This window comes from Neopelma chrysocephalum, unplaced genomic scaffold (genome assembly GCF_003984885.1).
Source record: "Neopelma chrysocephalum unplaced genomic scaffold, ASM398488v2 Primary Assembly neopelma1_123, whole genome shotgun sequence".
In the NCBI taxonomy this organism is placed as follows: domain Eukaryota; kingdom Metazoa; phylum Chordata; class Aves; order Passeriformes; family Pipridae; genus Neopelma; species Neopelma chrysocephalum.
In genome coordinates, this window is record NW_020897785.1 from 1,544,157 (window position 1) to 1,572,155 (window position 27,999).

Consider the following 27,999-nt stretch of genomic DNA (forward strand, 5'->3'; position numbering starts at 1 on the left):
TGTGTTACTGCAAGGAGGTGCTCTCAAAATGTTCCTGCAGCCTTAATAGTGGTGGGTGAGATTTTCAGAGGTCATTAAAAGTAGCTGAGCTTTGCCACAATCAAAGCCAACAGGAAAACCTTCTCAGTGCTCTGACAGCAAAAGGATTAGGCCAGAAGTGGGGTGTTTTGAAGTCAAGTTCAGTTGGTTCTGTATCCACAAGGAGTAGAGCTTTGCAGTGACTGAGTGATCACCTGCATTGCTGGAATTTGCAGCAGACCAGGGAGCTCAGCAGCATTGGTACCTGAAGAGCCAGGTCTGGGGCGTTGCCATCGGATCCAAAGGTGTAGCCAAGACTAAATTTTGTGTCTTTCAGGGAAGAATTGTATAAAAGGCAGTGGAAGGGTTTTTGTGAAGCGTTGTAAGGAATAATTTCAAAGTAATCAACAGAGCCACTGGGTTTTTAAGGACAAACCCTTTACTTCCAGCTATTCTGCAGTCAGGAACCGAAAGGAAACTCACTTTGGTTTTTCATTGTCCATCCACATAACAAACATAATAAATGATGCTGAGTTAGATCATTAGCTTCACTAACTAAAATTATTAATGAAGTTGCCTTTTTAAACAAGGATTCTCTTTATTTTTTCTGGCTTCTGAGACCAGCCCTGGTCACTGAAAACCTCTGATCCCACTAGGAAATCCATAGTTTTAGGAGCTGGAAGGAGGGTTGGGCAGGTAAGAGGAACCCTCTGTCACTGTATCAGTGGGTTTGTGTTCACAGTTCACTAGTCCATGTTTAAAAACACCCTGCTGCCAGTTTAAATCACAGCTGGGCTCAGGCACATCCTGAGCTTCTCACCTGCTGACCAAAATCTCCTTTTGTTCCAGCTTGCAGATTCCCTCGTGCCCTTGGAGATCAAGCCTGGCATTTCCTTGGCAACAGTCTCTGCTGTGCTGCACACCAAGGACAACAAGCACGTGCTGCAGGTACAGGATAGTGGGAAAGGGGGAAAAATATCCTTACCTGGCTCTCCTGCCATCTGGGATCTCAGCTGTCCTCATGAGGAGCTCCTTCCCCACCGGAGCAGATCCTTGTCCGAGGCTGTGCCAGTGAGGAATTACACCTGGAGTGGGATGCAAATAAATCTCTCTGCCCTCTTTTCCTTGGCCATGTGCCTGGCTGAGATAAAAGGGGAAGTGAGATTATTCCTGAAGGGAGGCTACAAATCATCCTGCTGTCTTCCATAACCAGGGGCAGCATCAGTCAGTCTCCCGTGGACTCTGAGCTGAGGGTCAGAGGAGAGAGATGACCTGGAACATCAGACCTGGGAAGGGACTGTGCTTTCAGTTGTCCTGTTCCCCAGGAGGCAGGTTGTACATCCTTGTACAACATGTTACATCCCTTCCTGCCACCTCCCTCAAGCTGGCACTGGAATTCCTGGCATTAGTGCTCCTCAGGAGGAGGTGATGTCCTGGTCCCCTTTTTTCCTTGGATACACGAGCCTGCAGGGACTCAGTGAAGAGCCCTTCTCCTCCTGGGCCCAGCACGCTTGGGAAGAGGGCCCAGGATGGAATTGTCTTTAATGCAGGGACAGAGAGATGGGTTCAGGATTTGTGTCAGTGCACAGCAGACAGACTGTCCTCCTCTTTCCAAGTCTGTTCCCTAGAAACACCGGGCAGCGCCGGGAAAATGGAATTGTTGCAGTGGAATTGGTCTGAGGCTGCTTTGTCCTTTGTGTCATTCATTTACTCGGATTCCTGCTGCCAAATAAACTTGGACCTGGGCTTAAAATGCCAGAGCCCTCATAAATGGCTGGAGCTGAGCCAGGTACCCAGTGGTACCTGTCAGGACTGGCTGAGCCTGGGAGCTCTGGAGTTACAGACACTGTGTAGGCAAGCCCCAAAACTCAATTTATGAACACAGCATCATCTAACTGAGTGATTAATTCCCAAATAACATGATCCAAGCACACAGTCCCACCAACCAACAGGGAACTGGTGGGATTGGTGAAGTGACTCCAGTCACTGCAGCAGCTGCCACCCCCTCCCTGTCTGTCCAAGTTCTTCCTGAAGACTCATTTTCCAAGGCCGGCGTTCTCTTGACATCCCTTTTTTTCCTCATTCCCTGAGTGTTGCTCCGAACTTGCCCATTTCTCAACCCGTTGCATCCTTCAGAGTGTGATTTTTATTTTTCCCTGTGCACCTTCTCATCCATCAGCTCCCTCCAAAGCCTCCCCAACCTCCTGCCAGCAAGAAGAGGAAGCGAGTGAGTGATGATGTGCCGGAGTGTAAAGCCCTGAAGTCGTTGCTGAGCGGCTCCATTCCTGTGGACCAGTTTGTGCAGACTCTGGAAAAGGTGAGGATTGTTGGTGGCAAGTGAGGATCAAAAGCAGATTTCTGTTAATCTCAGATGTGCTGCTTTGGTGGCAGAGAGGGGGGAAATAATTCTAGTGTAGCTTGCAATGGAGAAGGGTTGGGTTAGCAAAGTACTCCATGGAATAGTCCCCTGTGGAGTTGTGTCCTGATATAGAGGTTCATGTCAGTCATTTCCTCCTGTTTTCCCATGGAAGCAGAGCTTTGGGATCACTCTGGATGGGTGAATTTCCCCACGTAACTTTTTGGATTCAGCAGCTGATTCCCAATAAATTTCAGCAGCGGGGAGGAATTCTCAAAAGCATTTTAATTTCCACAAGTTTTTTGAGAGAGAGGTGACCAAGTGAAGAAGAGATCCTGGGAATGTCTCCACTGGTGGAGCAGCTTTCTGGGGAGCTGCAGGATGGGGGATTTAGTGGCTGAACTCACAGGCAGTTGGTTGCTGCTCTGAGGAGCCTTGTCCTTGCCTGAATGACTTCTGGGAGGAAAATAGCAGGAAAAAGGGCAGGATTGTGGCCTTCCTGTACCTCAAGGGGCTACAAGAAAGATGAACAAGGGATGGAGGGACAGGACAAGGGGGAATGGATCACACTGACAGAGGACAGGGGATATTGGGAAGAAAGTCTTCACTGTGAGGGTGGGGAGGGGCTGGAATAGAATTCCCAGAGAAGCTGTGGCTGCCCCATCCCTGGGAGTGTCCAAGGCCAGGTTGGACGGGTCTTGGAGCAACCTGGGATAGTGGAAGGTGTCAGAGTTGGAACTGGCTGAGCTTTAAGCTCCCTTCCAACCCAGACCATTCCATGAAATTCATCCTCTCCCCTGTGCCCTGGGTTTTCATCTCTCCCTGTTTTCCTGAGCTGTGGTAACATCCCTTTCTTCCCCCCTCCCCACCCCAGCACGGGTTCAGCGACGTGAAGGTGGAGGACACGGCCAAGGGCCACATTGTCCTGCTGCAGGAGGCCGAGACCCTCATCCAGCTCGAGGAGGACTCCACACACATCATCTGTGACAATGATGAGCCTCTCAGGGTCAAACTGAGAGACCTGGTCCTCAAATTCCTGCAGAAGTTTTAGCTCCTGGACATCCCATTGCTCCTGCAAGGAGAGAAGCCTGGAGCACGGAGACTTGGAGCTCTCTGGTGAGAGATTGGATTTGGGGATTCAAAGAGAACAAGAAACCACCTTCCCCTTCATGGAGAAGCAAGGAAGTATTTTTAATATCTGTCTATTTTTTGAATCTTATTTTTAAGCTGTTTTGGAATACTTTGGAGGAGATCCCTGTTGTGTAAAATTGGGAGTTGGAATATTCCAGGAGGCACGAACTGCAGAGTGAATTAACTCCAGTATGTGTGTGCAGCACCAGGGTAAACTGCTGCTCCTCTGTGTGACCCTCAGCAGTGTCTGCCCCAGTCCTTCCCCTGACAAAACTCTGTAGGAATATGGAAACAATGGCCTGAGAGATTTATTTTTCCTCCCACTCTTTCTTCCCAGTCACCAGATCCAGTTTTTCCCGTCCTCCGTTCACATTGGACATGTGTGCTGCACTGGCACGAGGAGGATCAGAAAGCTGGTGAGGCAAAGATTGTAGAAATAAAAGCAGAAAAGGGGGGTCTGATGGACATGTGGAATATGGGAAGGGCCTGGCCATTCCCTGCACAAGCAGAGGGATGTTGGAAAAGCTTTATCCTTTAGGAATTCCAGGTGTTGATGCTGCAGCTTCACCTCTTATAACCACATCTGTCCATGGAGCTCCAAGCTCTTCACTGAGCCAAACTAAAGCTGGTTCCTGCTGGTTTCCTCCATCACCAGGGGAGGAAATACCTCAGGAAGACACTTAGGGAAGTCCATAAAGTGGTTACATTCCTAGTGCTCATAAAAAACCTTGGAGATTTAAGTGCCTCTTGTTTCTACCTTCCAAAAACTGTCCTTCCAGCCCCCACATCCCAAATCCTGGGTGGAACACTGAGTCATTCACACAAAGCCATCTGTACTGCAGACCTGGGGAGGGTTTTCCCTCCCCAAATCACATATTTTGGGGGCCTAAACTTAGTTGATAGTTTTGCTTTTACAGGCAACCGATTTCTGGGATTTATGGCTGTTTGTTTTTTATTGGGTTGTTTCGTATTTATTTGGTGTCAAAAAAATAAAAAGCATTAGTGAGACTGCCAAGGGGGAAGCACATCCTATGGTTTATAAAAGCATCTCCATGCCCATTCCACATCCACTGTGTCCTGTGAAAACACAACTGCTCCTTCTGTCAATGGCTTTGGGGAGGTTGGGGCAGGGCAAGAACAGCCCTGCAATAAAACCCTTTTGCCACTGGAATTCCCACATCCCATTAAGGATTTCTGCTGGATTGGATGTACAAATCCCAGCATCCACATCTTCACTTTGTGTGTGAGGAGCAGGATCATGGATGGGATAAAAAACTTGTCGCAGTAACGTGAATCCTCATAAGGGTTTTGCAGCATTTGCGGCAGCTCAGCTTCTTCACTGTCACTTAAAGATGGAATAAAAGAATTGGGAATATTTCACCCGGTGATTAAATCTCCAGAGGGATTATTCCCAACCCACAGAGGCCATGGGATAAACTCATCTTTCTGCCTTTTACCTCCAGTGTTGATCCCACTGCCCCAGAGCCTTTGTTTTCATAGAATCCTGGAATGGTTTGGGTTGGAAGGGACATTAAACTCGTCCTGTTCCACTCCCTGCCATGGGCAGGGAACTTTCCACTATCCCAGGTTGCCATGGTCTTCATGGCTTTCCCAAGGCTTTCCCACCCTCCTGAGAAGGAAAAAGTAAAAATGAGAAGATTTTTTTTTACATTTTTCTTCTTGTCCTTTTGAGCAGGGAAACTTCTTACTATTCCATCAGCCCAGCACCTGAAATTGGATTGTTTTGTTCTGGACAGGAGGGTCGTGCCTGCTGGAAAAATAAACATCCTGGGGAGGGGGGAATCCTCAATGTAAAATCAGGATTACAGCAGCAAAAGGAAGGGCTTGTTCCTTCTGCACAGAGGAAGGAAAAGCAGCAGCATTTCTTCGTGCTGGGTCAGTCCTGCAGAGTAACCATGGCAGCCCAGGCAGGGGGAGGAGTGGGGATGGGTTTATCCAGAGATGCTCAGTTTACTGGGAAAAGAACAGCAAAGGTTCTTGGTTTCACTCTCTTTCTTCCAGAAAGGGAAAAAAAAAATGCCCTTGGCCCCTGTTCCATGGATCCCACATCCCACCCTGAGCTTCTCTTGCCTCTCTCTGCTGCTCCCCGAATGAAACACAAATAGCGGGGGGTGTTTGCACCTGGGCAGGGGATTAATTCCCAGTGAGATTCCCAACCCTGTGCTCCCACAGCACAGCCAGGGCTCAGGAGAAATGGGGAGGGAAGGTTAAAATCAGCTTTCTGCACTCGGATGGCTTTTATGGAACAGATATTCCTGTTTTCTCTCCGTTGAGGGAGCAAGTTGTTTAATTCCAGGTTCATATCCAGACACAGTCCCTGGGATCTGTCACCTGGTGAGTGCCCTGAGCCACCTCTGTGGGCACTTGGACATGGTGAGCAGAGGGAGGCTGGAGCAAACTGTGGGATTTGAGTCCCATCAGCAGCTCAGCTTCTGGGAGATATGGGAACATGGGAGCAGAGGGATTTGGATTTGGCTGCACGTCCCTACCTGGGCAGGGTCAGGGTGGGAAAGGTGGGATCAAACAGGTCCCAGTTACCTGTCAACTGGGAGCCATGAACTGTCACCCCATTCCTTGAGGATCCATGAACTGTGACTCATATCCCTTGAGGATCCATGAACTGTGACCCCATCCCTTGAGGATCCATGTACTGTGATCCAATCCCTTGAGGATCCATGAACTGTGACCCCATCCCTTGACAATCCATGAACTGTGACTCAAATCCCTTTAAGATCCATGAACTGTGACGCCTCCCTTGAGGATCCCATTCCTTCACCTCCCCTTCCCTTCTCCTCCCCCACTTTCCCACCCATGGAAACACAGCAGCCCTTTTGCTTTCCAGCCTGGCAACAAATTCCAGATAAACTTCTTAAAACACCAGGGATAAAATCCCATTTTTCTCCCTAAAGCCCTTCCCGGCAGCGAGCCCGAGGTGTAAATCCTGCACAGCCCGGACATGGCTCAGCACAGGCCCAGCAGTGCCCTCTGGAAAAGGGCCTGGATGTTGGGATTTCTGTGCCCCTGCAGCCCCAGTGCTCCTCCTTCCCTGCCAATCCCATTCCCAAACATTTTTACCAGGAAAGCAATGCCGCTGATGCCGCTGCTCCAGCTCATGGGTGGAAAACACTCATCCAAATCCACCTGGGAACGATGGACCCGGTGTGAGCTCAGGGCTGCTCCCGGTGTCCGGCCCCATAGGAGTGTTTTCCTGCATTTCCAGCTGGGAAAAAACCCCCAAACCCAGTAATTTCCCTCTTCCTGCCCATCTCAGCTGGGAAGGGACCAGCAGGTCCTTTCCTGGGCTCTGGCAGGAGCCCATAAAATCTGGGGGATTTTATGGCGCTGATGGGCAGAACAGGACAATTCCAGTGAAACTGCTTTTTATCAAGGAATGTGTCATCCCAAGGGGAACATCGAGGGCACTTTGTAGTGCAGAGGAGTGGAGTGTAAAGCACTTCTCACTCCCCTCCCTCCCGGGAGCAGGGAATGAATCATTAATGGATTGATGGCTTCCTCCTCTCCCCAGTGCCTGCTTCCTCATCCCAAGGTACAATCCCTCATCCAGGCAAAAAGGAAATGGAACAGGAGCCGCGGTGCTGTGGCTCCTCTCACCAGGCACAGCAGTTCCAGGAGATTTTTATCTGCTGCCTCAGGGCTGGAAAAGCCTCCGGATCAAATCGGCTTCAGCTGAGCCGGTGCCCAAGATGCTGCTGGGGCTCCCTGGGGAGCCAGATCCCAAACCAGCTTCCCAACCAGGCCAGTTCCCTGGAGCCAGGATTTCTGTGCCCTTCACTGCCAGCGACATTCCAGCTTCCCTGCAATATTCTGGGTAGAGACCCCAGGAATTTGGGAGGCAAGTCCTGGGCTGAGCATCCACCTCCTGCCTTCCGGGACCAAAAGAATGTGGGGTTTCCCTGAAACCTCTCCTGGAAATAAACCCAGGCATGAATAAATCCCTATCCCAAGGAAGCAGGGAAAAGAAAGGGCACATTTCCCAGGGAAGCAGCAGCAAGGGTAGGAACAGACGGAACAAATGACCACGGAGGAAGAGGCTGCTCGGGAGGGAAGGCAGAGAAAAAACCAGCAGGAAAGAAAAGAGAGGGAATCCAGGCACGTGCAGGAAATCCTGTGGGATTTCCAGCCCATGGCTTGTGGCCCAGCCACCTCTGTTTGTCCCCTCTGCTCCTCTCTGCAGGTTTGAAGCTGGGAATCTGGTTACAAATCCCATGGATCTGTTGTGTTTTCCACCTCAGCCTCTGGCACAGGAGAGGGACCGGGAGCATCCCCGGAGCCAGCCATGCCACAGGAATGGCCCCTAAAGGATTTCTCAGGATCCCTGGGCAGGGATGGGCAGGTGGCTGCTGCTTTCATTGCCTGGAAATCTCCAGATAACTCTTCCCGAGGTGGCTCCCAACATCCCCCTGTCCCCGCAGGGCAGATTCCATGGCTGTATCCCACCAGTGGAGCGGGCTCAGGGTCAGGTGCCCTTCGGTGGGTACAGTTGGTGATGCAGAAATCCAGGGGATTCCATCCCTCTGGGGCGTGTCCCCGATGCCACCAGGAGCCCCGTGGCACCGCGGCACTGGGATGGGATATCCCTGGAAGCTACAGAGGGGTCCAACCCCTGCGGGGCCACGAGCTCCCTGAGGGACGAGAGGGGGTTTAGCACCATGAGGAGTTTCCACCATTCCGGAGCAGCCCTTTGCTCCTGCTCCCTTGGGAATTCCAAGCCTGGGAGGTGCTTATTTTTGGGATGCTCCAGGGGCCCGGAGCCGGCCTATCCTGGTCCCTCCCCTCTCCCAGCCCCAGCAAAGAGGCGCCGAGCCGCTCCCAAGTTAAACTCTCCATTTTATTGGATCCTTTTACAAAAACCTCAACATTGTGCTCGTGTCGAAGGAGTGTTTCTCGTCCCTCCGTTTTCGTTGGATTTTTAAATCCTGGCGCTCGCGGAGCTGCAGCAACAACCGCGGCACTGGGGGGGGGGGTGGGCAGGGCCGTGGGACAGCGCGGGGCCGGAGCCCCGCAGACGATCCTATTTACAGCGGGAAAGGCCTCGCTCCACGCCCGGGGGAAGCAGCAGGAAAACTCTGGGAAGGGGAAAAAGGCCTTTCCCTTGGGAAAGGTGCAGCCGCCGAGAGCCCTTCCCGTCTCCTCGCGGCCGGAGTGGCTCCGGGAGCTGGGATGAATCCTGCAACCAAACCTGAGCTTTGCAGTGAGCCTGGGACCCCCTGGAAATGCCGGGAGAACGATGGGGGGTAGCAAGGGAGGATGTTCGGGATGGTGGCACCGCTCCAGGAAAGCCCCTCTGCTCCCTGGTGGTGGAGGAAAAGTCCAGGGGCAGCTCAGATCCTGGGATGTCTCAGGAGCTGTGAATCCCAAGTCTGTGCTCTGGGGGGTTTGGTGGTTATTTGGGAAAGAGGGAAACAGCAGCAGGATGGGAGGGACAGCACCAGCAGATGTTCTTGCTGGCATTTATTTTCCTCAGAGAATTCCATCCCTCCCTGGGATGTCCCCCCCGGAGCAGCCACTTCATCCCTTCACCCCCAAATCCTTCCCCTTCGGGGGGCTCAGGAAGGAGGGATCCATCCCACGATATCCTCAGTGATCCCATCGAACATCCCATCTGCTCAGCCACAATGCACTGGAGGATCCTTCCAACAAAACAACACTGGGGCAACAGGCCAAAGAGCCTGGGAGGAGGAACAGTTGGATTTGCTCCACTGATCCCTGATCTCCACTGGCTTTGAACAGAAACACTCCGAGGGAAGGCGGAATTCCCATCCCGGGGCTCTGACAGCACCGGCAGAGCTCATGGAACACCAACACTTCCCAGCCTGTCCGCATTCCCCAGGCTCCTGCAGCACAGGAATGACAACATTTCCCTTCAGATTTTGGGAAATCAGTTGCTGAGCAGGGTCTGTGTCTGTATAAAGTGCAATCCACGCCCAACCATTCCGTGCTCCCGCCTGGCTGGGAGGGCTGGGAAGGCAGAGCCGACTCCGGGGCTGGGCTGGCCCTGAGCTGATGAAGCACCTCCTAATGAGGGTGGAATTAAAGCTCAGGCCCCTCAGGATGCTGGGGCTGGAGCAGCTCCTGACAAAGTGCCACGTTCCCACTCCGAGCAGGAGCACAGAACGTCCTTCCAGGTGTTTCAGGGCCTCGCAGGAGTCTCCCATGGAAATTTTAAGGAGACTGTGAACCTTCCCGTGCTCCCTTTGGAGCATCTGATGTTAAAGCAAAAAGGGGATGGAAAGGAAAAGAAAAGCCACAGAGAGGAAAAGATTCCTTGATCTGGATTTCGCTGCGTTCGGTGGTGCTGGTGAAGGCACGAGCTGTGGGCTCTGCTAGGAACAGGCTGCTCCTTCCCTCCCCTTCCCAAGGAGGAATTTTGGTGACCCCCATCCACAGGGCTCACAGGAAAAACTGGCTGGGAGGTGTCTGGGAAGAGCATGGAATCCCCACCATGTGGTGCAGGAGGAGCATGGACAGGGCTCACCTTCGGAGCGACGGACCATCCCTGACGGACCATCCCTGCTCCCATTCCAGGACACACCAGGGACACAGCCAGAGAGTGACGTCCTGCTGTGTGCTGGGATCCCGAGCTGCAACCTGAGCCAGGAAAAGCAGGGACATGGAGGTGAATCACTCAAGTGTCACCTTCCCCCCTACCCAGAAAAACCTTCTCCAAGCTGCTCCTAACGCTCTGAGGGAGAACATCACACGAGGGGAATGCTGCGTCCTTCCCTCCTGCCGGCTGGGATTGCAGCAGGATGGAGCAGGGAGCTGAGCTTGGAGGTCGGGTGGTCACAGGTGTCCCAGCATTTTGCTCTGGGGGGGCAGGAAACCAGCTCCAAAACCACTCCATGAACGCGATCCCAGCGGCGTCTCCTGGTTCACATGACGGGAAACTCCTGGTGGGATTAACCCTGGGATGCAGCCCAAAGCCAGGGGGTGAGGATGGGAGGGGGTTAAGGCAGTTATGCTGAGGCCCACGGCCAACCCAGCACGGGCAGGGTTCGCTCTGGGACAGGGAATGAGGGACGAGGCAGAGCGGGAATTGCGGCCACGGTGCAGCCGCGGCTCCGGCACATCCCGGCTGGGCTGAGCACGGATCAGGATCAGGGCTCCACCAGCCTGGGGCACTGCCAGCACAGCCTGTGCTGCAGGGGGATCTTCCTTAAGCCCCAAACACGCTCCCTGTCTTTAGAGGATTAGCAGGATGGGGTGGAAAAGGACATGGAGAACAAGAGCACAGCAACTGAACATCCCAGGGCTGTGGCACGGGAATGGCGGGTCCTGGAGCTGGGAAGGGTCACCCAGGCCAACCTCAGCCCTCCCAGGGGCTCAGGGTGCTGAGCAGAGCAGAGCAGAGCCAAGGGCTCATCACCAGCCAACACCTGGGAGTCCTCAGGAGCAGCCACGGGGAAAGAGGAGCCGGGATGTGGTGAGTGGGAAGGGCTGGAAAGGGATGAAGGGACGGGGACAACAGTGGTGACCTCGCTGCTGCACTCAAACACCTCCAACCTGGCCTTGCTACGACCCCCTCGAGTGGGACGAGGGGTCCTGAGGGGAAAAGGGGATGGGGGGGGGGGGGAAGAAAAGAAAACAAAAAAAGCGCCTCACGAGGCAAATCTAAAACACTTTCATTTTAAATAACAATAATTATAATTAAAAAGAACGGCCGCCCTCGGCCAGGGAAGGGGCAGAGCCGGCGGCCAACGGGCCATTCCTCAGTGTGCGATCCCAGGGAGTGTCCTCACAGGAGCCGAGGGATCCCGTTCCCCGTCACTCGGTCCAGTTGCTGCGGGGAGAGTGGGAAATCCAGGCCGTCCCGCATTTCCGGCGGGAAGCGGGGCCGGAATCCGCAGCGAAGGGCGTTTTGCGCTCCCAGCCCCAGCCACCAGCCCCTCTCCGCCCTTCCCGCCGGAGGTGGGAGCTGGAGAACCTCCGGCTGCTCCCCTTTAGATGAACTTGAAGCACTTGGTCTTGTCGTGGGGCAGGCGGGTCTTGAAGAGCACGGAGTCGACGCGGAACTGGGTGTAGAGCAGGGGCATGTACCCGTACACCCGCACGAAGAAGTTGATGCACTTGTGCCGCTCGTGGAAGTGGGAATCGTCGTGGGAAAGGGCCTGGGGGCAGCCGGGGCAGCGGAACGTCCAGCGGGAGGTCACCTGCAGGGAGGGACAGAGGTGGGCAGTGCTGCACTGCCCAGAGTGCCCTGAGCATGCCCAAGGTATTGGAGGGGGTGCTTGGATACGGGGGGAATCATGGAATGGTTTGGGTGGGAAGGGACCTTAAAGCTCATCCAGTTCCAATCCTGACATCTTCCACTATCCCAGGTTGCTCCAAGATCCATCTAACCTGGCCTTGGGCACTTCCAGGGATCCAGGGGCAGCCACAGCTTTTCTGGGAATTCCAGACCAGCCTCTCACCACCCTCACAGCCAACAATTCCTTCCCAATCTCCCATCTCTCCCTGCCTTCTGGCACTGGGAAGCCATTCCCTGTGTCCTGTCCCTCCAGCCCTTGTCCCCAGTTCCTCTCCAGCTCTCCTGGAGCCCCTTTAGGCACTGGAAGGGGCTCCAAGGTCTCCCTGGATCCTTCTCTTCTCCAGGTGAACCCCCCCCCAGCTCTCCCAGCCTGGCTCCAGAGCAGAGGGGCTCCAGCCCTTGGAGCATCTCCGGGGCCTCCTCTGGACTCACTCCAGCAGCTCCATGTCCTTATGCTGCTGTTCCCCAGGGCTGGAGGCAGCTCTGCAGGGGGGTCTCACCTGAGGGGGCAGAGGGGCAGAATCCTCCTCACTGTTGCCCAAAGATGCCACAGAAGAATCAGCATTTTGGGGCACCTCTTGTTTTGGGCAGCCAGAGTAAGATCTCTGGAAAGGGCTCCAGTTTCCAGGAGGTGCTGAGGGCTCACCCACTGACTAAAGGGCCTCCTTGCCTGTCCTGAACCAAACATCCTCTGCAGGACCCTCTGGGTTTTCTTGGATTCTCCTCTCAGCTGCACCAAACCCCACAGCCTCCACTTCCCAGCAGCTCCAGCTGGGAACACCACACAGGAAAACACAGTCAGACCCAGCCCAAGGCAGTGACACTGGCAGGGCTGAGGGAGCCCTTTGCCAGCAGGGATGAAGAGCAGGATGATCTGCATCCCAAATCCGTGCTCAGAACTGTGACACTCATTTGCTATCCCAGGGCAGGGGAATTCCAGCTCGGCTGCAGCGTCTGGGCCAAACACTGATGAGCCTGAATGGCTCTGGAAAGCCTCACAAAATCAGCAAGGAATCACTGGGACTTGTGCTGGAAAGAGGAAATCTGTGAGTTTGGGATCAGCTGCTCTTTGCCGAGGCAGGAACACTCCAGGTTGAGCTGCAGCACAAGTCAGAGAATCATAGAATGGTTTGGGTTGGAAGGGACATTAAAGATCATCTTGTTCCAAACCCCTGCCATGAATCCAAGGCAGGGAACCTTCCACTAGACCAGGAATTTGGTCTGGTTTGGTCTGGTAACATCAAACCTCAATCCACCCACTCACCGTGGTGGGATTTGCCTGATTCCATGGGCTGAGCTTCCACGCCAGGAGCTGGATTTCCCCTTTCCCACCACAGCTCCTCCGGCAAAGCCAAGCCCAGGACAGACCCTTCCCAGTGCTTTTACCTTGATGGGAGGTTTCCTGGTGAGGTGGGAGACCAGGAAGTTCATGGCGATGTCCTCGCAGTTGATGTACTCGTCCACCATGTCCCGGATGGCCTGGGGCATCACGTAGGAATACAGGTAGGCATAGTACTGGGAAACAGGGAAAGGCACAACCTCAGTCAGGGTGGTCCCAGCGGGAAGTGCCCAACCCCTGCTGGTGCCACCTCATGGCTCCATAATTGAGTATCAAGATATGGGACATATTGGGACGTGTTTGACTCAAAAGTGAAGGAAAACAGTGGGGAGATTCCCAGTAACGGAGTTAATCCTGCAGCAGCAAATCGCCCCCCAGCCACCACCCTCCCCGAATCCTGGAACCTCAGAAATGGAGGAATGAGGGTTTTGTCCCCCCACCAGACCTTGCTGTCTCTGCTGCTGGGGAGTCAGCACAGCAGCAGGAGGCAGAAAACCTTCCCAGGGCACTGGGATGGCTCAGGACCGGTTTGGAGGAAGTGAGGGAAGAGGAGCAGAGAGCTCCAAAATTCATCCTTAAAAGAACTCCACCCCTCCCAAGAAGGTCCTGTGAGGAGGAAGAGGCGGCTGCAGCCGAGGGGGTCTCACCTTGTGGAAGAAGGCAGCACCAGTGAGCACCATGGAGAGCTCGCAGGAGTAGTTGGAGTTGTAGAGCCAGGACTGGTGGGGGATGTCCCACGCGTGGTAGCGCCCCGGGAAGCCCACGATGCGATCCCGGGCCTCCCTCCAGACCCTGCAAACACAACACTGGGGGTGAGGCACCGCCTTGGGAAGCCCATCCGGGGCTGGGCACGACTTGGGATTCTGCCCTCGAGGCCAGTGGAAGCTCCCGAGGGAAGCAAAAGGTGGAGGAGCTGATGCATCAAAAAGTTGAGCAGCTGCTCATCCACTGGATGTCCAGAAGGGATAAATGTTGTTAAAATGGGCTCTGAGTTGTTCATGCACAGGGAAAGAGCTCCCAATCCATAAATGGGGGGTTTTCTATCTCACGAGGGCTGTTGTGGGGGTTTAAAGGAAAACTTAAGTAGGGAGCAGCCAAGGGAGGAGCCCGGTGTCTCCTGGCCTCCTCCCCAAATCCCTGCGGTTTTCCATCTCCCACAGCTCAGGTTCCTGCTCTGTGGGGCCGAGATAACATCAATCCATCTCCCTTGAGCGAAAATTCCATTTTTAGGAAACTAATTTTTAGGAAATCAGTTTTTAGGAGAAATCATTTTCCCTTTAGGAAAGCTCCAAGGCCACGTTGGACAGGGCTTGGAGCAACCTGGGACAGTGGAAGGTGTTTCTGCCCATGGCAGGAGATGGAATGACATGGACTTTAAGGTCCCTTCCCACCCAAACCATTCCAGGGCTCTGTGATTCCAAGATTCTGTGGAAGCTGCTGAGATGTTGGGCCTGGTTTCTCCAGCTGGAACTGCTCCCCATCCCAAACCAGCCCCTGGCAGCTCCCCAGTTCCGGCCATACGGGAAAATCCTCTGGGGCCACAAGCACATCCCTCATTCCGACACACACTCACAGTGGAGCCACAGGGAATTAAATCCCGAGGATTGAGAGTGGGAGCGTGGGATTGCTTAACATTCTGCTCTCATCTGAAGCTCCTCGAGAGAAATCCCACAGGAGCTGCAACTCTGGCAGGAATAAATAAGGAAAAAGTCAGTGCCTAAGGCCTGACCTGGGAAATAAATCCAGCTTCCAAGGCCGGGGTGAGGGCTGCCTTTGGATCATCCCATCCCATCTCCATCCAAACCCAGTGACTCCAGACTGCAAGAGCAAACTCCCTGTGGGACACAGAAGGGTTTTCTCCCTTTTCCCCAGGCACAAAACAGGGCAGAAAGTGGCCTTTTTGTTTTTTTTTCCCTCATGTTGATGTGAATTCCTCCCACAACCCCAGTTCCTGGAGAGCCACGGGAGAGCTGCTGAGGAGACCAAGATTCCCTGAGTTTTCCTTCATTGTTCAGTCCTCCACTCCAATTAATGAAACTCCAAGATAACCTGGAAATGAATCCTGAGTAATTAACATCACCAGCAGCTTCCCTGGTTCCATCCTCCCCCCCAGCCTTTGTTTGCTGCTGTTCCTGTCAATCCAGTGGGATTGTTTTGAAAAGCTGGAAGTTGAAACCACTTATTCCCTTTCACTCCTCCCACGTCTCACTCTCCTTCCAACGTGACACGTTTTCTTTCCCAGCTCAGCCACAAAAATCGGGATTTCTCTGGAGAATGGTTCTGGGTGTGCTCAGGGTTCCTGCCTCTGGCTCTTTCCTGAGCCTCAAACAGGGAAAAACGAGGCTTTTGGCCCCAGAAATCAAAGCCTGAAGGAAAGCTTTGACAAAACACACTTGTTGTGGGGTCGCTCCGGCCAAGACTCCGGCTCCTCCTTGGCTGAGTGTGGGAACAGGGAGGCTTTGTGGGAACAAGGTGTCTGTACGCAGGGATATGAGTGGGAATAACACACAGCACTTACAATCTTCATTTGATGCTCTCCAGGCAAAGGAAAACAGATTCCAAAGGCGGGGGATGAGGGGAAAACAGTCCAGTTGAGACAAAGAGCCTGGAATGGGGGAGGGAAGGGAAGCCAAGAGTCCTGACGCCTCCTCCCGCACTTTCATCCCTCTGACACCTCGTTCCTCATCCCTCTGAGGGAGCTTGGTGGGTTTCCAGGCGCTTTGTGCCCTTTAATCCTCCTCCCAGACACGAGTCAGTGCGTTTTGGTGAGAGTTGGTCCCTGTTTCCCACCCCCGAGCAGCTGCTGGCTGTTCCCGGATTTGGGATCGTGGCTGTTGCTCCTCGTGCCGTCCTCACTCCTCGTGCTGTCCTCACTCCTCATGCCACCCTCGTTCCCAGCACTTTTTTGGCAGGGAGGTTTGGCTGTGGGAGCTGCAGGAGCAGCTGCCACAAACCTCCCACAGCAGGAACCCGTGGAACTCATTTCTCCCTTGGCCCCCCCGGCTCAGGAAAAGCCTTTTGCCAGGGAAAAGTCAAGGGGGAAACGGAGAGGCTGGAGCAGAAGGGGGGTGGGAATGAGAGCAACCAGCACCAGCCTTCGCTGGGGAACATCTCCCTTTTCCATGCTCTGCAGAATGAAGTGCCCAAATAGCCCAAATCCCATCCCAGCATCCCATGGAGCAGGGGATGGCAGCACAGGAGCAGCACGTCCTGGAGCAGCCGGGAACGCCCCGGCCTTGCCTACGGTCCGTGAAGGATGGAGGGCAACACAACAGCCTCTGGGATTTGTTTTCTGGTTCCCATCCATCCTAGGAAGGCACCGACCCCCAAATCCACTCAGGGTCTATTCTCAGCACAGCCAAAGCCAAGGAGTCGAGGTTAAATGGGAGAACTGGAGTTCCCTGGACAACCTGCACTTATTAAACCGCCCTAAGAGGCGAGTTCCTCCACGGCACACGGAGCCGGGGAGCCACGGGAAGGGATGTGCTGGCCCTGACTCTGGCCCTGGCTTTGGTAATGTGGAAAGCCCACCCCGGGATGTGGAGAGCCCCAGTTTGGGTGCCAGGGCTGTGTGTGCCGAGGTGTCTCACCGGAAGCCGAACATGATCTCGTCGTGGCGCAGGTGGGCGTCGTCGTCGATGGACAGGATGGCCTCGGTCTCGATCTCGTCCCAGGGCAGGAACCGGTTGTTCAGGCTGTTCTTCTCCGTGCGGACAACCTGGCAGGTGGAACGTGGAGTTATGGTGGGTGTCCGTGCACAGGGATGGGATCTGGGGCTGGGGTTGTGCGTTCTGGGTGTGGCGGCGCCGCATTCCGGCACCGCTTCAAAGCCCCAGTGGTGGGGAATTCTGTCCAACCAAAAGGCACCAGTTCACTCTGCCACCAGCTCCAGGAATTCCCCTTATCCCGCTGTCAAATCCTAATGGATTTCTCCCTCCTCTTAGAATCACAGAATAGAATTAGAATGCAGAACTGGGAGGGACCACCAGGGATCATCCAATCCAACCCCTGGCCCTGCACAAGACACCCCAACAATCCCACCCGGTCCCTGAGAGTGTTGTCCAAACATTCCTTGAACTCTGGCAGACTTGGGAAGTGACCATTCCATGGGGAGCCTGTTCAGGGCCCAACCACCCTCCAGGGGAAGAACTTTTTCCTGATATCCATCCCAAACCTCCCCTGGCACAGCTTCACACCCTTCCTCTCCCTCTTACAGGGATTACAGGCCGGGTTTTGATCCTGACACCACATCCAGGGCTCTGGAAACGAGGGCATCGTGTTCCAGAAAAGAGAACTCTTGAGGAAGATAAAAGTGAATTTTTGGGAAACTTTTACACTTCAATACAAGCAACTAACCTTGGAAAAACAGGTTAGGGGCAACGGGAAGATAATTCAATTCAGGGGCTTGAAACGTTTCTCCTTCTCCTAAAAGTTTTTACATTTCAATGAGCCTCTAAAAAGCACCGGATTTCTCGGGCATGAAATGGGCACAAACACAACTCAGGAGCTGATTAGGCTGAGTGAGAAACAACCTTCCATCCCTGGAAGTGTTCAAGGCCAGGCTGGACGGGGCTCGGAGCAATCGGGGATAGTGGGAAGTGTCCCTGCCCACGGCAGGGAGTGGAAGGGGATGAGCTTTAGGGTCCCTTCCAGCCCAAACCATCCTGGGATTCCATAAGTCACCTACGCAAACCTGCTGTGTGCTCCAGGTCACAGGGAGCTGAGCTGTCACTGGGGGAGGCCAGGAAGGCATCCTGTCTCCCCTTGAAGATGCTGAGAGTGGGAGAATCCACCTTTCCTCTGGGATGTTCCCTCTCAAACATTAACGCTGTTCCTCGTGACTCGTCTGCCTTCAGCTCCCAACACTCTCTCTGTCCCTTTTCACTCTCTGAGGTCTCAATCCCTCATCCAGGGCTGTTTCTCCTGCTCTTCCATCATTTTAAGGATGGGTTTTGCCACAGTCTTGTTTCTGAACAATCCCAAGACAATAGCTCTGTCAAAACCCAGCAAAAGATGTTCCCTCAGCAGACCCAAAAATGCTGCTCTCCGGCAAAACAGAGTCAGGGGCTTCTCTTCTCCGGGGAGATTCAGACAGTGAGGAGGACACAAAATCAGCCAGAGGACAACAACAGAGGTCCCAACACACCTACCAAAAATCCCACCTTCCCTCACAGCAAACCTCAAGGCTCCAAACATGGAGCAGAGCACCAGTGGTAGGACACGCACAGAAACTCCGACCCCTCCAGACTCAAAGTCATCCCAGATTGTCCCCTTCTGCCTGTCTTGTTTTGGGCTTTTCCTTGGGAATAATTCCCTTTAAAACACTTTGCCATCAGTTAAACGGCCCGGAGATCAAAACCATGAACCTCCTGAGCAGTCTGCAGGTTTTTGAGACAAACTCAAGGTGATTCAGTTCCACCACACGGGATTTTTTGACTCAAGCCCCACAACTCCACGGAGCCCATCTGCTCCCGGTTTTTGTCGCTCACAGCCACGTTTGACAAATGGATCTTAAAAAACCTTCAAGAGAACTAAAGCAGAGCATAAATCCCGAGTCTGCCCAGCAATAATGTCCTTAACCGATACTTTATAGTGCGTTTTTATACATAAATACAAAAAAATGCAGGAAAATCGGTATCTTCCAGCAATCTCCTTGCTAGTGAGGCTTCACACTTAGGCTTTAAATTAAGTGCTACTTATAATTTGAGGGTGAAAACATGAAGAGTGTCTGTGCCCTTGGAGAAGTTTTGGCAGCTCAGCTTAAGTGAACTGGATTTCTGGGCAAAGAGCAAACTCTGCAAGAAACCGGGAGCCTTATTGATCCCGTCAGGTTTTTGGGAGGAATAAAAGCCAGGAGGATGCCCTGAGGAGAGCAGGGTAATCTGGGGAGATGACAGGCTCTCAGGGAAAGGATCTGCCTCCATCATTCCCAAAGATGTGCCAACTGAAGCCAGATGGGCTGGGGGGGAATAGCGGAGGGGGATGGGGGCACCCCACACTCCCCCTGACCGCCCAGCTGGGAATTACAGGGCTGGAGATGCTGGAGACAAATGACTCTGAGGAGCTGACCTGGATCTGCACTTGGAAGGGGGAAAGCAGGGAGCTCCTGCCAGCACAGCCCTCCAGGGAGGATGTGGATTTACAGTCCTGTCAATCCCTTTTCTTGGCACCAGCTCGGAAGGTTTGTTAATAAGTGAAGGAAGTCGGGGCGATGCTCCAGAGCTGCTCCAGGGATGTGTTCTGTTCCATGTCCCAAGGACTGGGCCGGAGCAAAACTCAGCTCAGCACTGACCTCAGGGGTGGGATCTGCCCAGAGCCTCACCTGGGGCAAAGCTCCTTCCCCGAGGAACAGGCAGGAGTTCAGATTCCATGAAGAAAAGGGATATCATGTCTCCCAGATGGTGGCTGAGCACTCTGACCATCCCAACCTTGGGACTCGGCTCCAGAGGTGCCACCATTGCCCCCACCCATCAAGGAAGGCAAGATTGGCACATCTGGGAGCTGATGAGCTTCATCCCACCCCCATCCCTGTTCCAAGCTGAGCTGCTTCCCGTCCACCTCTATTTCTGGGGAAAGCACGTGGGGAGCCAAGGCTTCTCCAGCTCTCCCATGTGCACACGTAGCTGCTAATGTGGAAAAGGAATCAATTAAAATCAGCCAATCTAGGCTTAATAGGAGTCAGAGAGGGCTCTGCTGGAGGACTCTGGGAGCTGGCAAACTCCAGGAAAAGGGAACGACAGGTTCCAAGTTTACCTGAATCCACCACATTCATTTTCAGCTCCCAGTTTGGACAAATTCAGACACCTTTTGATAAAGAAGTTGCCCAGATCAGCCCTTGAGACCCACAGACTCAGAAACACCATCAGGTCCAAGTGCTGGGATTATTTCCAAGACTCCTTGGAAGGAGGGAAGCATGTTCAAATTCAATATCCATAAGCAGGATCAATCACATCCTTTATCACCACGGCCAGCTCCGTTCCCTGCTCCCTCTGGAACCACGGTGTTGGATCAGACTGGCACTTGCTTCTCTACCAGGGATGTGGATGAGGAAGACAACAAGTCTGCCTGGTCCCATCAACCACCATCCTCCTGGAAGCTCCATGTTTTTTGGGAGCGAAGCTGTCAATGGGTTTGCACTGGACAAGTTTGGGATGACAGACGGGGACAAAGCACACTGTCCCAGGGGTATCAGGAGGAATTTCTTCATGGAAAGGGTGGTCAGGCGTTGGAAGGGGCTGCCCAGGGAGGTTTGGAGTCCCCACCCCTAGAGGTGTCCAAGGAGGGACTGGATGTGGCACTCAGTGCTCTGGGCTGGGGACAAGGTGGGGATTGGGCACAGGTTGGACTTGATGATCCCAGAGGTCTTTTCCACCCTAAATGATTCCGTGATTCTCTAAACATCCCAGCTACAGCAGGGATTTTGGCACTAGGAGAGGATCCACATGGAAACTACACACCTGAGGTTCATTTTCTTACAAAGATGACTTTGATCCTGATTTCTTTGTGCTCTGTGTTACCTTCCCCCTGTTTCCCATGTCAGAGCTGAAGGGAGACGAGGTCGATCCCAAGGCAGGCACTGTACTGGCTCCAGGACAAGAAGCCAAGGAGCTGCCAAGGAGGAGCCAAAGAACCTGTTGCCATGGCTACAGATGGCACCCAAAATCCCTGCAGCCCTCACCCCTTCCCAGTGAGGTGGCATTGGTGCAAATCACACGAGTCTGACCGAGTCCACAATTTTTCCTCGGTTTTCTCCACGTTTTATCCCTGCCTGCTCCTGGGGGAGCTGAGATGCTCCACAAAACCTGGCAGGGTCACCACGGCCCTCGGCTCAGACCTCAGATCTCCCTGACTGCCCTTTCCAAGGACACCTACGGTGGTGCTTATTGAAGACCATCCAGTGCCTCCTCAAAGAGCAGCATCGCTCCGCCGTGTCCCACCCTGCCCACGCACAACTGTTCCCTCACGCCAATCCCAACTCCCACCACGAGACAACCCTCAGAGGATGGCAATCCATCCAGTTCCCACTGGCCAGCACCCTGCTTTCCAGAGCCAGAAGCACAGATCCAAGCCTTTGGCTCAGCCAGCAATTCTTCACCTCCTGAGAAACAAAAAAACCTGGCGTCTCTCGACACAACACGAGGCTCTTCCCGGCATTTTTCCAGGCTGTGTGGGCAGGCAGGAGATGGGATGCCAGCACGGCGTTTCCACCACAACCAAGCCCCTGGGATGATGCCTTTTCTCCTCACAACAACACTCTCATTCCCAATTCAGACCCAAAAACTCGAGGAAATGATTCCAGCCCAACGTGGGACTCCAGAGTGTTCCTGACAGCTCCGGATGAGCTGCAGATCCAGGGGGAATTGCAGCCCTGCACTTTTGACACGTGTGTAAACATGGTGTCAAAGCTCCTTCCAGAAATGCTGCCAGTGCTGGCAGGTCTGAGCATTATGCCAAAAAAAAAAAGGATGTTCTTTTGACTGTGTTTGTGATAATTAATGTTTGAAAAACTCGGGATGCACAGGGAAAATCGGAGATGCACAGAGCAGCTCCTTGAGGTGTTTGTTAAGACAAAGACAATCCTGATGTTATCCTGGGGTTTACACACCCAGATCCAGAAGATATGGATAAATGGGCGTGGATGTGACCACAGCTCCTAAATGAACCCTGCCCCCATGTCCAAAGCCATCCTGGAAAGAGATCCAGGCTGTTTGGATGCAGGGTGTTCGGATCCTCCTGCCTCCGAAGTGCAGCCCTAAGGGACTGTGTTCCTCTCGTGACTGGTCTCTCCCCACCAGCCATTCCCAGCCCCTCCCAGTTCCACTCCAGCCAGCCTGGATGAGTCCCAGGACATGCCTGGTGCAGATGGTGCTGCAGCAGCACCTGCTGCATCTGGGAAAGGGGCAGAGCAGGCAGGAGAAAGGAGACACAGTGTGATGCTCATTCCCAACCCTCTTCCACATCAGCCCTCACCCATCCCTTCTGTATCCCCTGGAATGTGTTCTCTCGCCTGATTTGACGGCACTTGCACCTAAAAGAGTCATTTATTTGAACTTCCACCCCAAATCAGACACTTCTAGTTGGATGTGCCTTCAGTCACCCACTGCCTGATGAGACGTCCCTGGATTTTAGTGGTTCCCCCTGGCAATTCTTCACCTTCTGGTTTTTCCTTTAATCTTTGCTTGTAAAGACGGATTGGGAAGTTACCTTTATCCCTTTTCTCATGTATTAATTATTCTCCTGCTCCTCTTCACCTTGAAACAGCTCCTTTACGCCCTGAACCTCCAGACTCCCGCGCTTTTCCACCTCCAACTTCAAGCGTTTTCAACATCAGAATTAAAAGGATTTATAGACTATTTTAAGACTCATCTCCAGAGGTATGGAAAGTGTTTCACTGGAAGGGTATTTAGCTCCAAAGGCAGCGCAGGCTGAATATAAATTGGCAAAACAGATGCATTTTTAAAATACGTGTAATTAAATAATGCAACATAAAACCCGGCATAAATTATCCCCCACTGAGAACAAAACCACACAGGAAGATACCAGTGGAAAAGCTTATTTTTAAACTGACACTGTGTCCATGAATGTAAAATGTGGAAACACTTGGTCCCCCTTTAAACTCCTCGACTGTGATCAGTGGGTCGCTCATCTCCGAGAGGAGCAAACAGCTTGTGATACAAATAAAACTGATTATTTATTCATTTTCAGACAGGAGCAGCTGTTGCATCTTTCTAGGGTAACTAAACGAGAAGAATTCCTATTTTAGCATTAAAAGGCAGCCAGATACTCCCTTATTTTCACTGTCTCTGGGTGCTGCTGTTGGGGGCTGCGCAATTAAAGCTGCACATTGAGTTGTTGTCTGATTGGATTTATTTTACAATTAACTGTAATTATTGGGCTCCAAAGAACGTCCCTGGGATAACACACTGTCAGGTTTAAACACCTCATCTCCCACCGCTGCAGCCCACCCCCTCCTCAGCTTCCCAAAACTCCGCTCTGTGCTTTCCATGAAGGCTCACAGGGTAAAGCTGTGGAGCACAGAGGGACAGGAAAGCTCGGGATCCAGCTTCCATTGGCACATCTGGGATCACAGGCCTGGTTTGCTGTGAAACCAGGGAAAGTCACTGGAAGAGGAAAGAGCTCCTGCTCAGGGGTTTGATCCTGATAACCCCAATTTTGAGCTTGGTGGGGTAATTTTGCAGTGAAATAGGGAATATCCAAAGGTGTGGTCATGGAACTGTAGAATTGCTTAGGTTGGAAAAGCCCTCTAAGATCAAGTCCAACCATCCCCAGCACTGCCAAGGGCACCACTGACCCATGTCCCCAAGTGCCACATCCATAGGGATTTTAAATCCCTCCAGGGATGGGGACTCCACCGCTGCCCTGGGAAGTTCATTCCAATGCCTGACAGCCCTTTCCATGAAGGAATTGTTCCCAATTGACCCCCCCCCAGCTCCCTCCTCCTGTCAGGGAGTTGTGAAGAGGGAAAAGGTCCCCTCTGATCCCTCTTTTCTCCAGGCTGAGCCCCCCCAGCTCCCTCAGCTGCTCCTGCTGCTCCAGCCCCTTCCCCAGCTCCGTTCCCTTCCCTGGACATGCTCCAGCCCCCCATGTCTCTCTTGCCATGAGGGGCCCAGAAGTGCCCCAGGATTTGAGGTGCCCCAGCAGTGCCAGCACATGCCAAGTGTGATGTTCCAACACGTGCCACGGTTCCTTATCAATGCTCCTTCAAGCTGCCGCTGGATGAACATCACAAACCTCCTCTCACCTGGCAAATCTTCCCTTCCCTAATCTCCCAGGGCAGCTGTTCCATTGGCAAGTGCCTCCTAACAGCTCCAAGACCTTTGGATGGAAAAAAAGCCCGTTCCAGAATTTTCAAAGGTCGCTCCCACACAATGGGAATGTTCCCCTTTCAGATTCAAAGTCACAAAACCTGACAAGTTTCACCCAACACCTGATAGAGCAGCACCAGTGAAGTGGTGAAACAGGAGCGTGGGATGGATAAGGATGAGACCCAGGAGCTCCAGGCTGGAGAAGCCCAGCTTTGTATCACTTAATACAGGAAAAAATAACAGGTTTTTATCAGCCCCCCCATTTCCATCCCTGATTGATTTTATCTTAGCTATGAACTGAATCCAAGGGGAAGCTTTTTCCCACTATCTCCACAGCTCCCTATCTCCACCCAATCCAGGTGCTTGAGCTCTCTCCAGCCAGGATCCAGCAGCGTGTTCTGATGAAATGGGGACACCTGCCCTGCCCTGTCTGCGCAAAAACCACTTTGTTGTACCCGGTAAATCAGAGAGATGCCATTTGTGACCAGCCCTCGCTGGTGAGAACACGCAGAGACAGAAGGAGGGCAAGGCAGCAGCTTTTAACTCCACTCAAAAGGTGGAGTGTTACTGCCTGCAGCTCAGGGATGAGGGATTCAAACCACTTGTGGGTAATAAAAACTTCCCAGACGGCTCAGGAATGGATGTGAGAGCTGCCAGTGAGCCTGGGAACAGATCCCACTCTTCGGAACCCAGCTCAGACCCCTGGCATTCAGCAGGAGTTTGATTCAGATCCTGCAGCATCCTGGAGACACACAGAGCCTGAGGAGCCCATCAGATTAAAGTGACCACTGTTCCTGTCTCCTGGGTCTGTTTTGGGAATCACAGGGAAGCTTGCACTGCACCAGGCAGGGCAGAGCTGCACAAGGAACTGCCTGGGAGAGCCCGGCCTTATTTTGGCAAAAATATTCAGCTTCCCTGCCTGCAGGGTCGGTGGAGCACTCAGAAATGTGTCAGGAGATGTGTCAGGCCAGGTACAACCTCGGTATGTTGTTATCCTAGGAAAAGCCACAGGGGAGCCTGGAACAGGCTCAGGAGAGCTTGAAGAACCACTCACAGACTGCAACTCCCTGACCTCCCTTAAACAAACAAGCAAAACCCCCAAAACTCCTGCGGTGTTAAAGCCCAGACCTCTCTCAGCCTGTCACTCCTCAGACTCCAGCAGCCAATTCCTGCACTTCTGATTTCCCTGGGAAAGGCACGTTGCCAGTCCCTGAGCCGTGCTGACAGGGCTGGCAGCAAATGGCCTGGGAGCTCGGGGACGGATCTGAGAAGGGCTGTCACATCCCATCTGCCAGACAGGGAGATGGAAAAGCCAGGAAGGCGGTTCAGGAACACCCCTGAGGTCTCCTCCCCTGGCCAAGCCATCAGCTGCTGTGCAATCCCAGCATGGATGGGGAGGAAACATGGAAACACAGCAACATCCATCCCAGAGACACGGAAATGCGCAGCACAGAGGCAGAGAAGAAGAAAGTGCTGGAAAGCCAAGGGCTGCGGTCCCGGGGGATTATTGGGAATACTTTGCTGCTGCTCACTGAGTGAGGCAGAGCTTATCTTTCCACACTTTGCTCCTTGGCCTCCAGCCCAGCTGCTTTAATTAACGGAGGCTTTGGTGGTGCAAATCCTCTGGATTGATGCGCAATTACCTCTCCTGCAGGTTCCTCCTCGGGATCTGTCAGACGGGAGGGATTTCCACTGCAGCGGGAAAACAAAGCACCTGGCAGAGCAGGTGCCATCCCCTGTGAATTGGTTAAGATTGGTGCATCCCTGTGTTTGGAATGTGTCACAAACATCACACCCAATGGGGCCCTGCTGCTCTGACCCACCCCACAAGAGCTTCAGTTCAGACATTAATACCTGGGGGCTGAGAGCATCCAAATGAACGTTATATCCCAGCCAAGGGAGGCAGGAATTGGAGTCAGACTGTTAACTCGCTGAGCAGCTACTAAAAAAGCTGGAATATAAACCTGGATACAGGCAGAGCCATCAAGTTTGCAGGTGGGTCATTTTTTTGATGGGAAGAGGACAGAGGATTTATTAATGTTTATGTGGCTGGGAGCAGCAGCCATAAAGCTCTCAGGCACACAAACTCACTCTTGGTTTCCAGGTTTATTCCAGACTGGAAGCTTTCCGGGGACCTCCTAGATGAGAAGGCAGAGATCTCACTGGGAAAGTTCTGAATGAAATGAAAACACCTTTCTGTCTGTCCTCAAACCCACCACCTAGAGATGAGAGCTACTTAAGTAATGTTGGAATAAAAGAACTAAGAAATCCATATCACGATCCTCTAACTGGAATTTTATCCCTGTTGTCCCTGTTGTTCCAGCAGAGCACAGCTCCTTCTCCTTCCATGTGGCTGAGCCTGATCATGAAAAAAACAGGACACAAGTCCCAGATGGGTTTCTGAGGAATTCCCTTTGCTCCCAGGCTTCAGTTTCTGGATCCTAATTGCTGGATCCCTTGGCTGAATCCTGCTTCCCCTGATCCCTGTCTCACATCGCCCCATCATCTCCCACCCAGAGGAGCAGAGGACAACCATCCCCATGCCATGTTCTTCAAAGCCTGGCTTATCCCAAGGCTTTTAATACTTGGTTAAACAAAATCCAGGAGGAAAAAAAATGCTTTCACCAAGAGGCAGGGAACACATTCCTGCCAAACACGTGGCTGGGATGAATCCAGACCACCAGACCCACCTCCCACAACCCACAGGATGGGCTGGGAGCTGAGGAGCAGCATGTGTTAGAAATTACACACTTCACATAAACAAGGGATAATTAAAAGCAATTCCTGCTATAAATTTCTGATAAAACCAACCTAATTAATAGCAGTGTTTTGAAACCAAATTGCTTTGTCACCTGTGTTCAGAGCCAGAGGAAAATGAGCCTTATTGGAAAGAATTATCCAACTCAGAGCTGTTCTGAGGCTTTTCTTGCTCCCCCTTAGCTCTCTTTTTGTCCCAGTAAAACATGGGGCTGTCCCTTGCTGCAGAGATAAGCCAGGCCTTCAGCAGCCAGGCTGTGGCAGCTCAGAGATCAAAGCCATGATTAGCCCTTCCACATCCAGGTTGGAAACTGAATCTCTCCACCCAAAATGCTTTCAAAGTTCAGTGTCAAGAACAAAACCCATTTCCCTTCCCTACAGGAACCTCAAACCCCCTCAGAGTTCAATCCAGATAAGCATTCAGAAACTTGAAGGCTTTGCTGAACTATTTGGATCTGGAAGTGTTATCTGGGAAGCCTTAGAGCAGCTTCCACAGATTTCCCATCTTCCTGCTGCTCATAAATCTGGGAATAAGTGAAAACAGCATTTCTGGGAGCTAATAAGGAGATGTGCAAGTGGGTGCTTTAGTGACCAGGTCAGGCTTTATCACTAAGCACAGTTTGATTCCACGAAAATGGAAGGAAAAACATCCATCAGTTGGATAAGGGAGAGCAGCATCTGCTTCCTCACCAGATCCAGGAAGGTCCTGTGGGGAAAAGGGGTAAGGGACTGTCCAGGGGGTGACCAATACAACCTAAAAATGAAGTGGTGGACAGGCAGGAGGAGTTTTGAGAGTGAACTCAAGGGTAGAGAATGAACATTTTGAGGTGAAGATGATGTTATCAGTAGTGGTCATGCAGGGAAAATTTGGGAGTAAACTTGGGGTAATCTGCAGCAGAGAGAAGGAACATCCTGAGGCAATCAGTGGTGGGCAGGTTGGGAAATTTTGAGGGGAACCACCTGATGTAATCCCCATGGTAGAGAATGAGTACTGTGAGGTAAAAATAAGGGACTCAGAGGTGGACAGGGAAAATTCTAGGGGTAGAATTTGAGGTAATTCCTAGGGGAGAGAATGAACATTCTGAGGTGAATGAGGTAATCAGTGGTGGGCAGGTTGGGAAATTTTGGGGGGAACCACCTGATATAATCCCCATGGTAGAGAATGAGTATTTTGAAGTAAAAATGAGGGAGGTGGACAGGGAAAACTCTGGGGGTAGAATCTGAGGTAATTCCTAGGGGAGAGAATGAACATTCTGAGGTGAATGAGGTAATCAGTGGTGGG

At 52.6% G+C, this 27,999-nt stretch overlaps 2 protein-coding genes across 8 annotated transcripts in view; one reads left to right on the forward strand and one right to left on the reverse strand.

Moving 5' to 3' along the window:
* Positions 1-4,880, forward strand: part of INTS9 (integrator complex subunit 9) — a 62,785-nt gene extending 57,905 nt beyond the window's left edge. Inside the window, exons 15-18 of one of the 2 annotated variants that reach the window (XR_003536592.1) lie at positions 868-966; positions 2,198-2,335; positions 3,249-3,490; positions 3,602-4,880. Coding sequence is in view for 1 of the 2 variants with exons in the window: in XM_027697848.1 (XP_027553649.1) it covers positions 868-966; positions 2,198-2,335; positions 3,249-3,425 (414 nt within the window). In the remaining variant the exon portion in view is untranslated. Of the gene's footprint in view, positions 1-867; positions 967-2,197; positions 2,336-3,248 lie in introns of both variants that reach the window. The other variant, XM_027697848.1, reaches the window with a different exon arrangement.
* Positions 4,881-11,350: 6,470 nt separating this feature from the next.
* EXTL3 (exostosin like glycosyltransferase 3) overlaps positions 11,351-27,999 on the reverse strand; it is a 132,414-nt gene continuing 115,765 nt past the window's right edge. For all 6 annotated transcript variants that reach the window (XM_027697844.1, XM_027697845.1, XM_027697841.1 and 3 more), the window contains 4 exons: positions 16,725-16,852; positions 13,782-13,926; positions 13,182-13,310; positions 11,351-11,697 (listed from right to left, as the gene is read on the reverse strand). In XM_027697844.1, the coding sequence (XP_027553645.1) occupies positions 11,488-11,697; positions 13,182-13,310; positions 13,782-13,926; positions 16,725-16,852 (612 nt within the window). In that variant the 3' untranslated portion in view covers positions 11,351-11,487. The remainder of the gene's footprint in view (positions 11,698-13,181; positions 13,311-13,781; positions 13,927-16,724; positions 16,853-27,999) is intronic.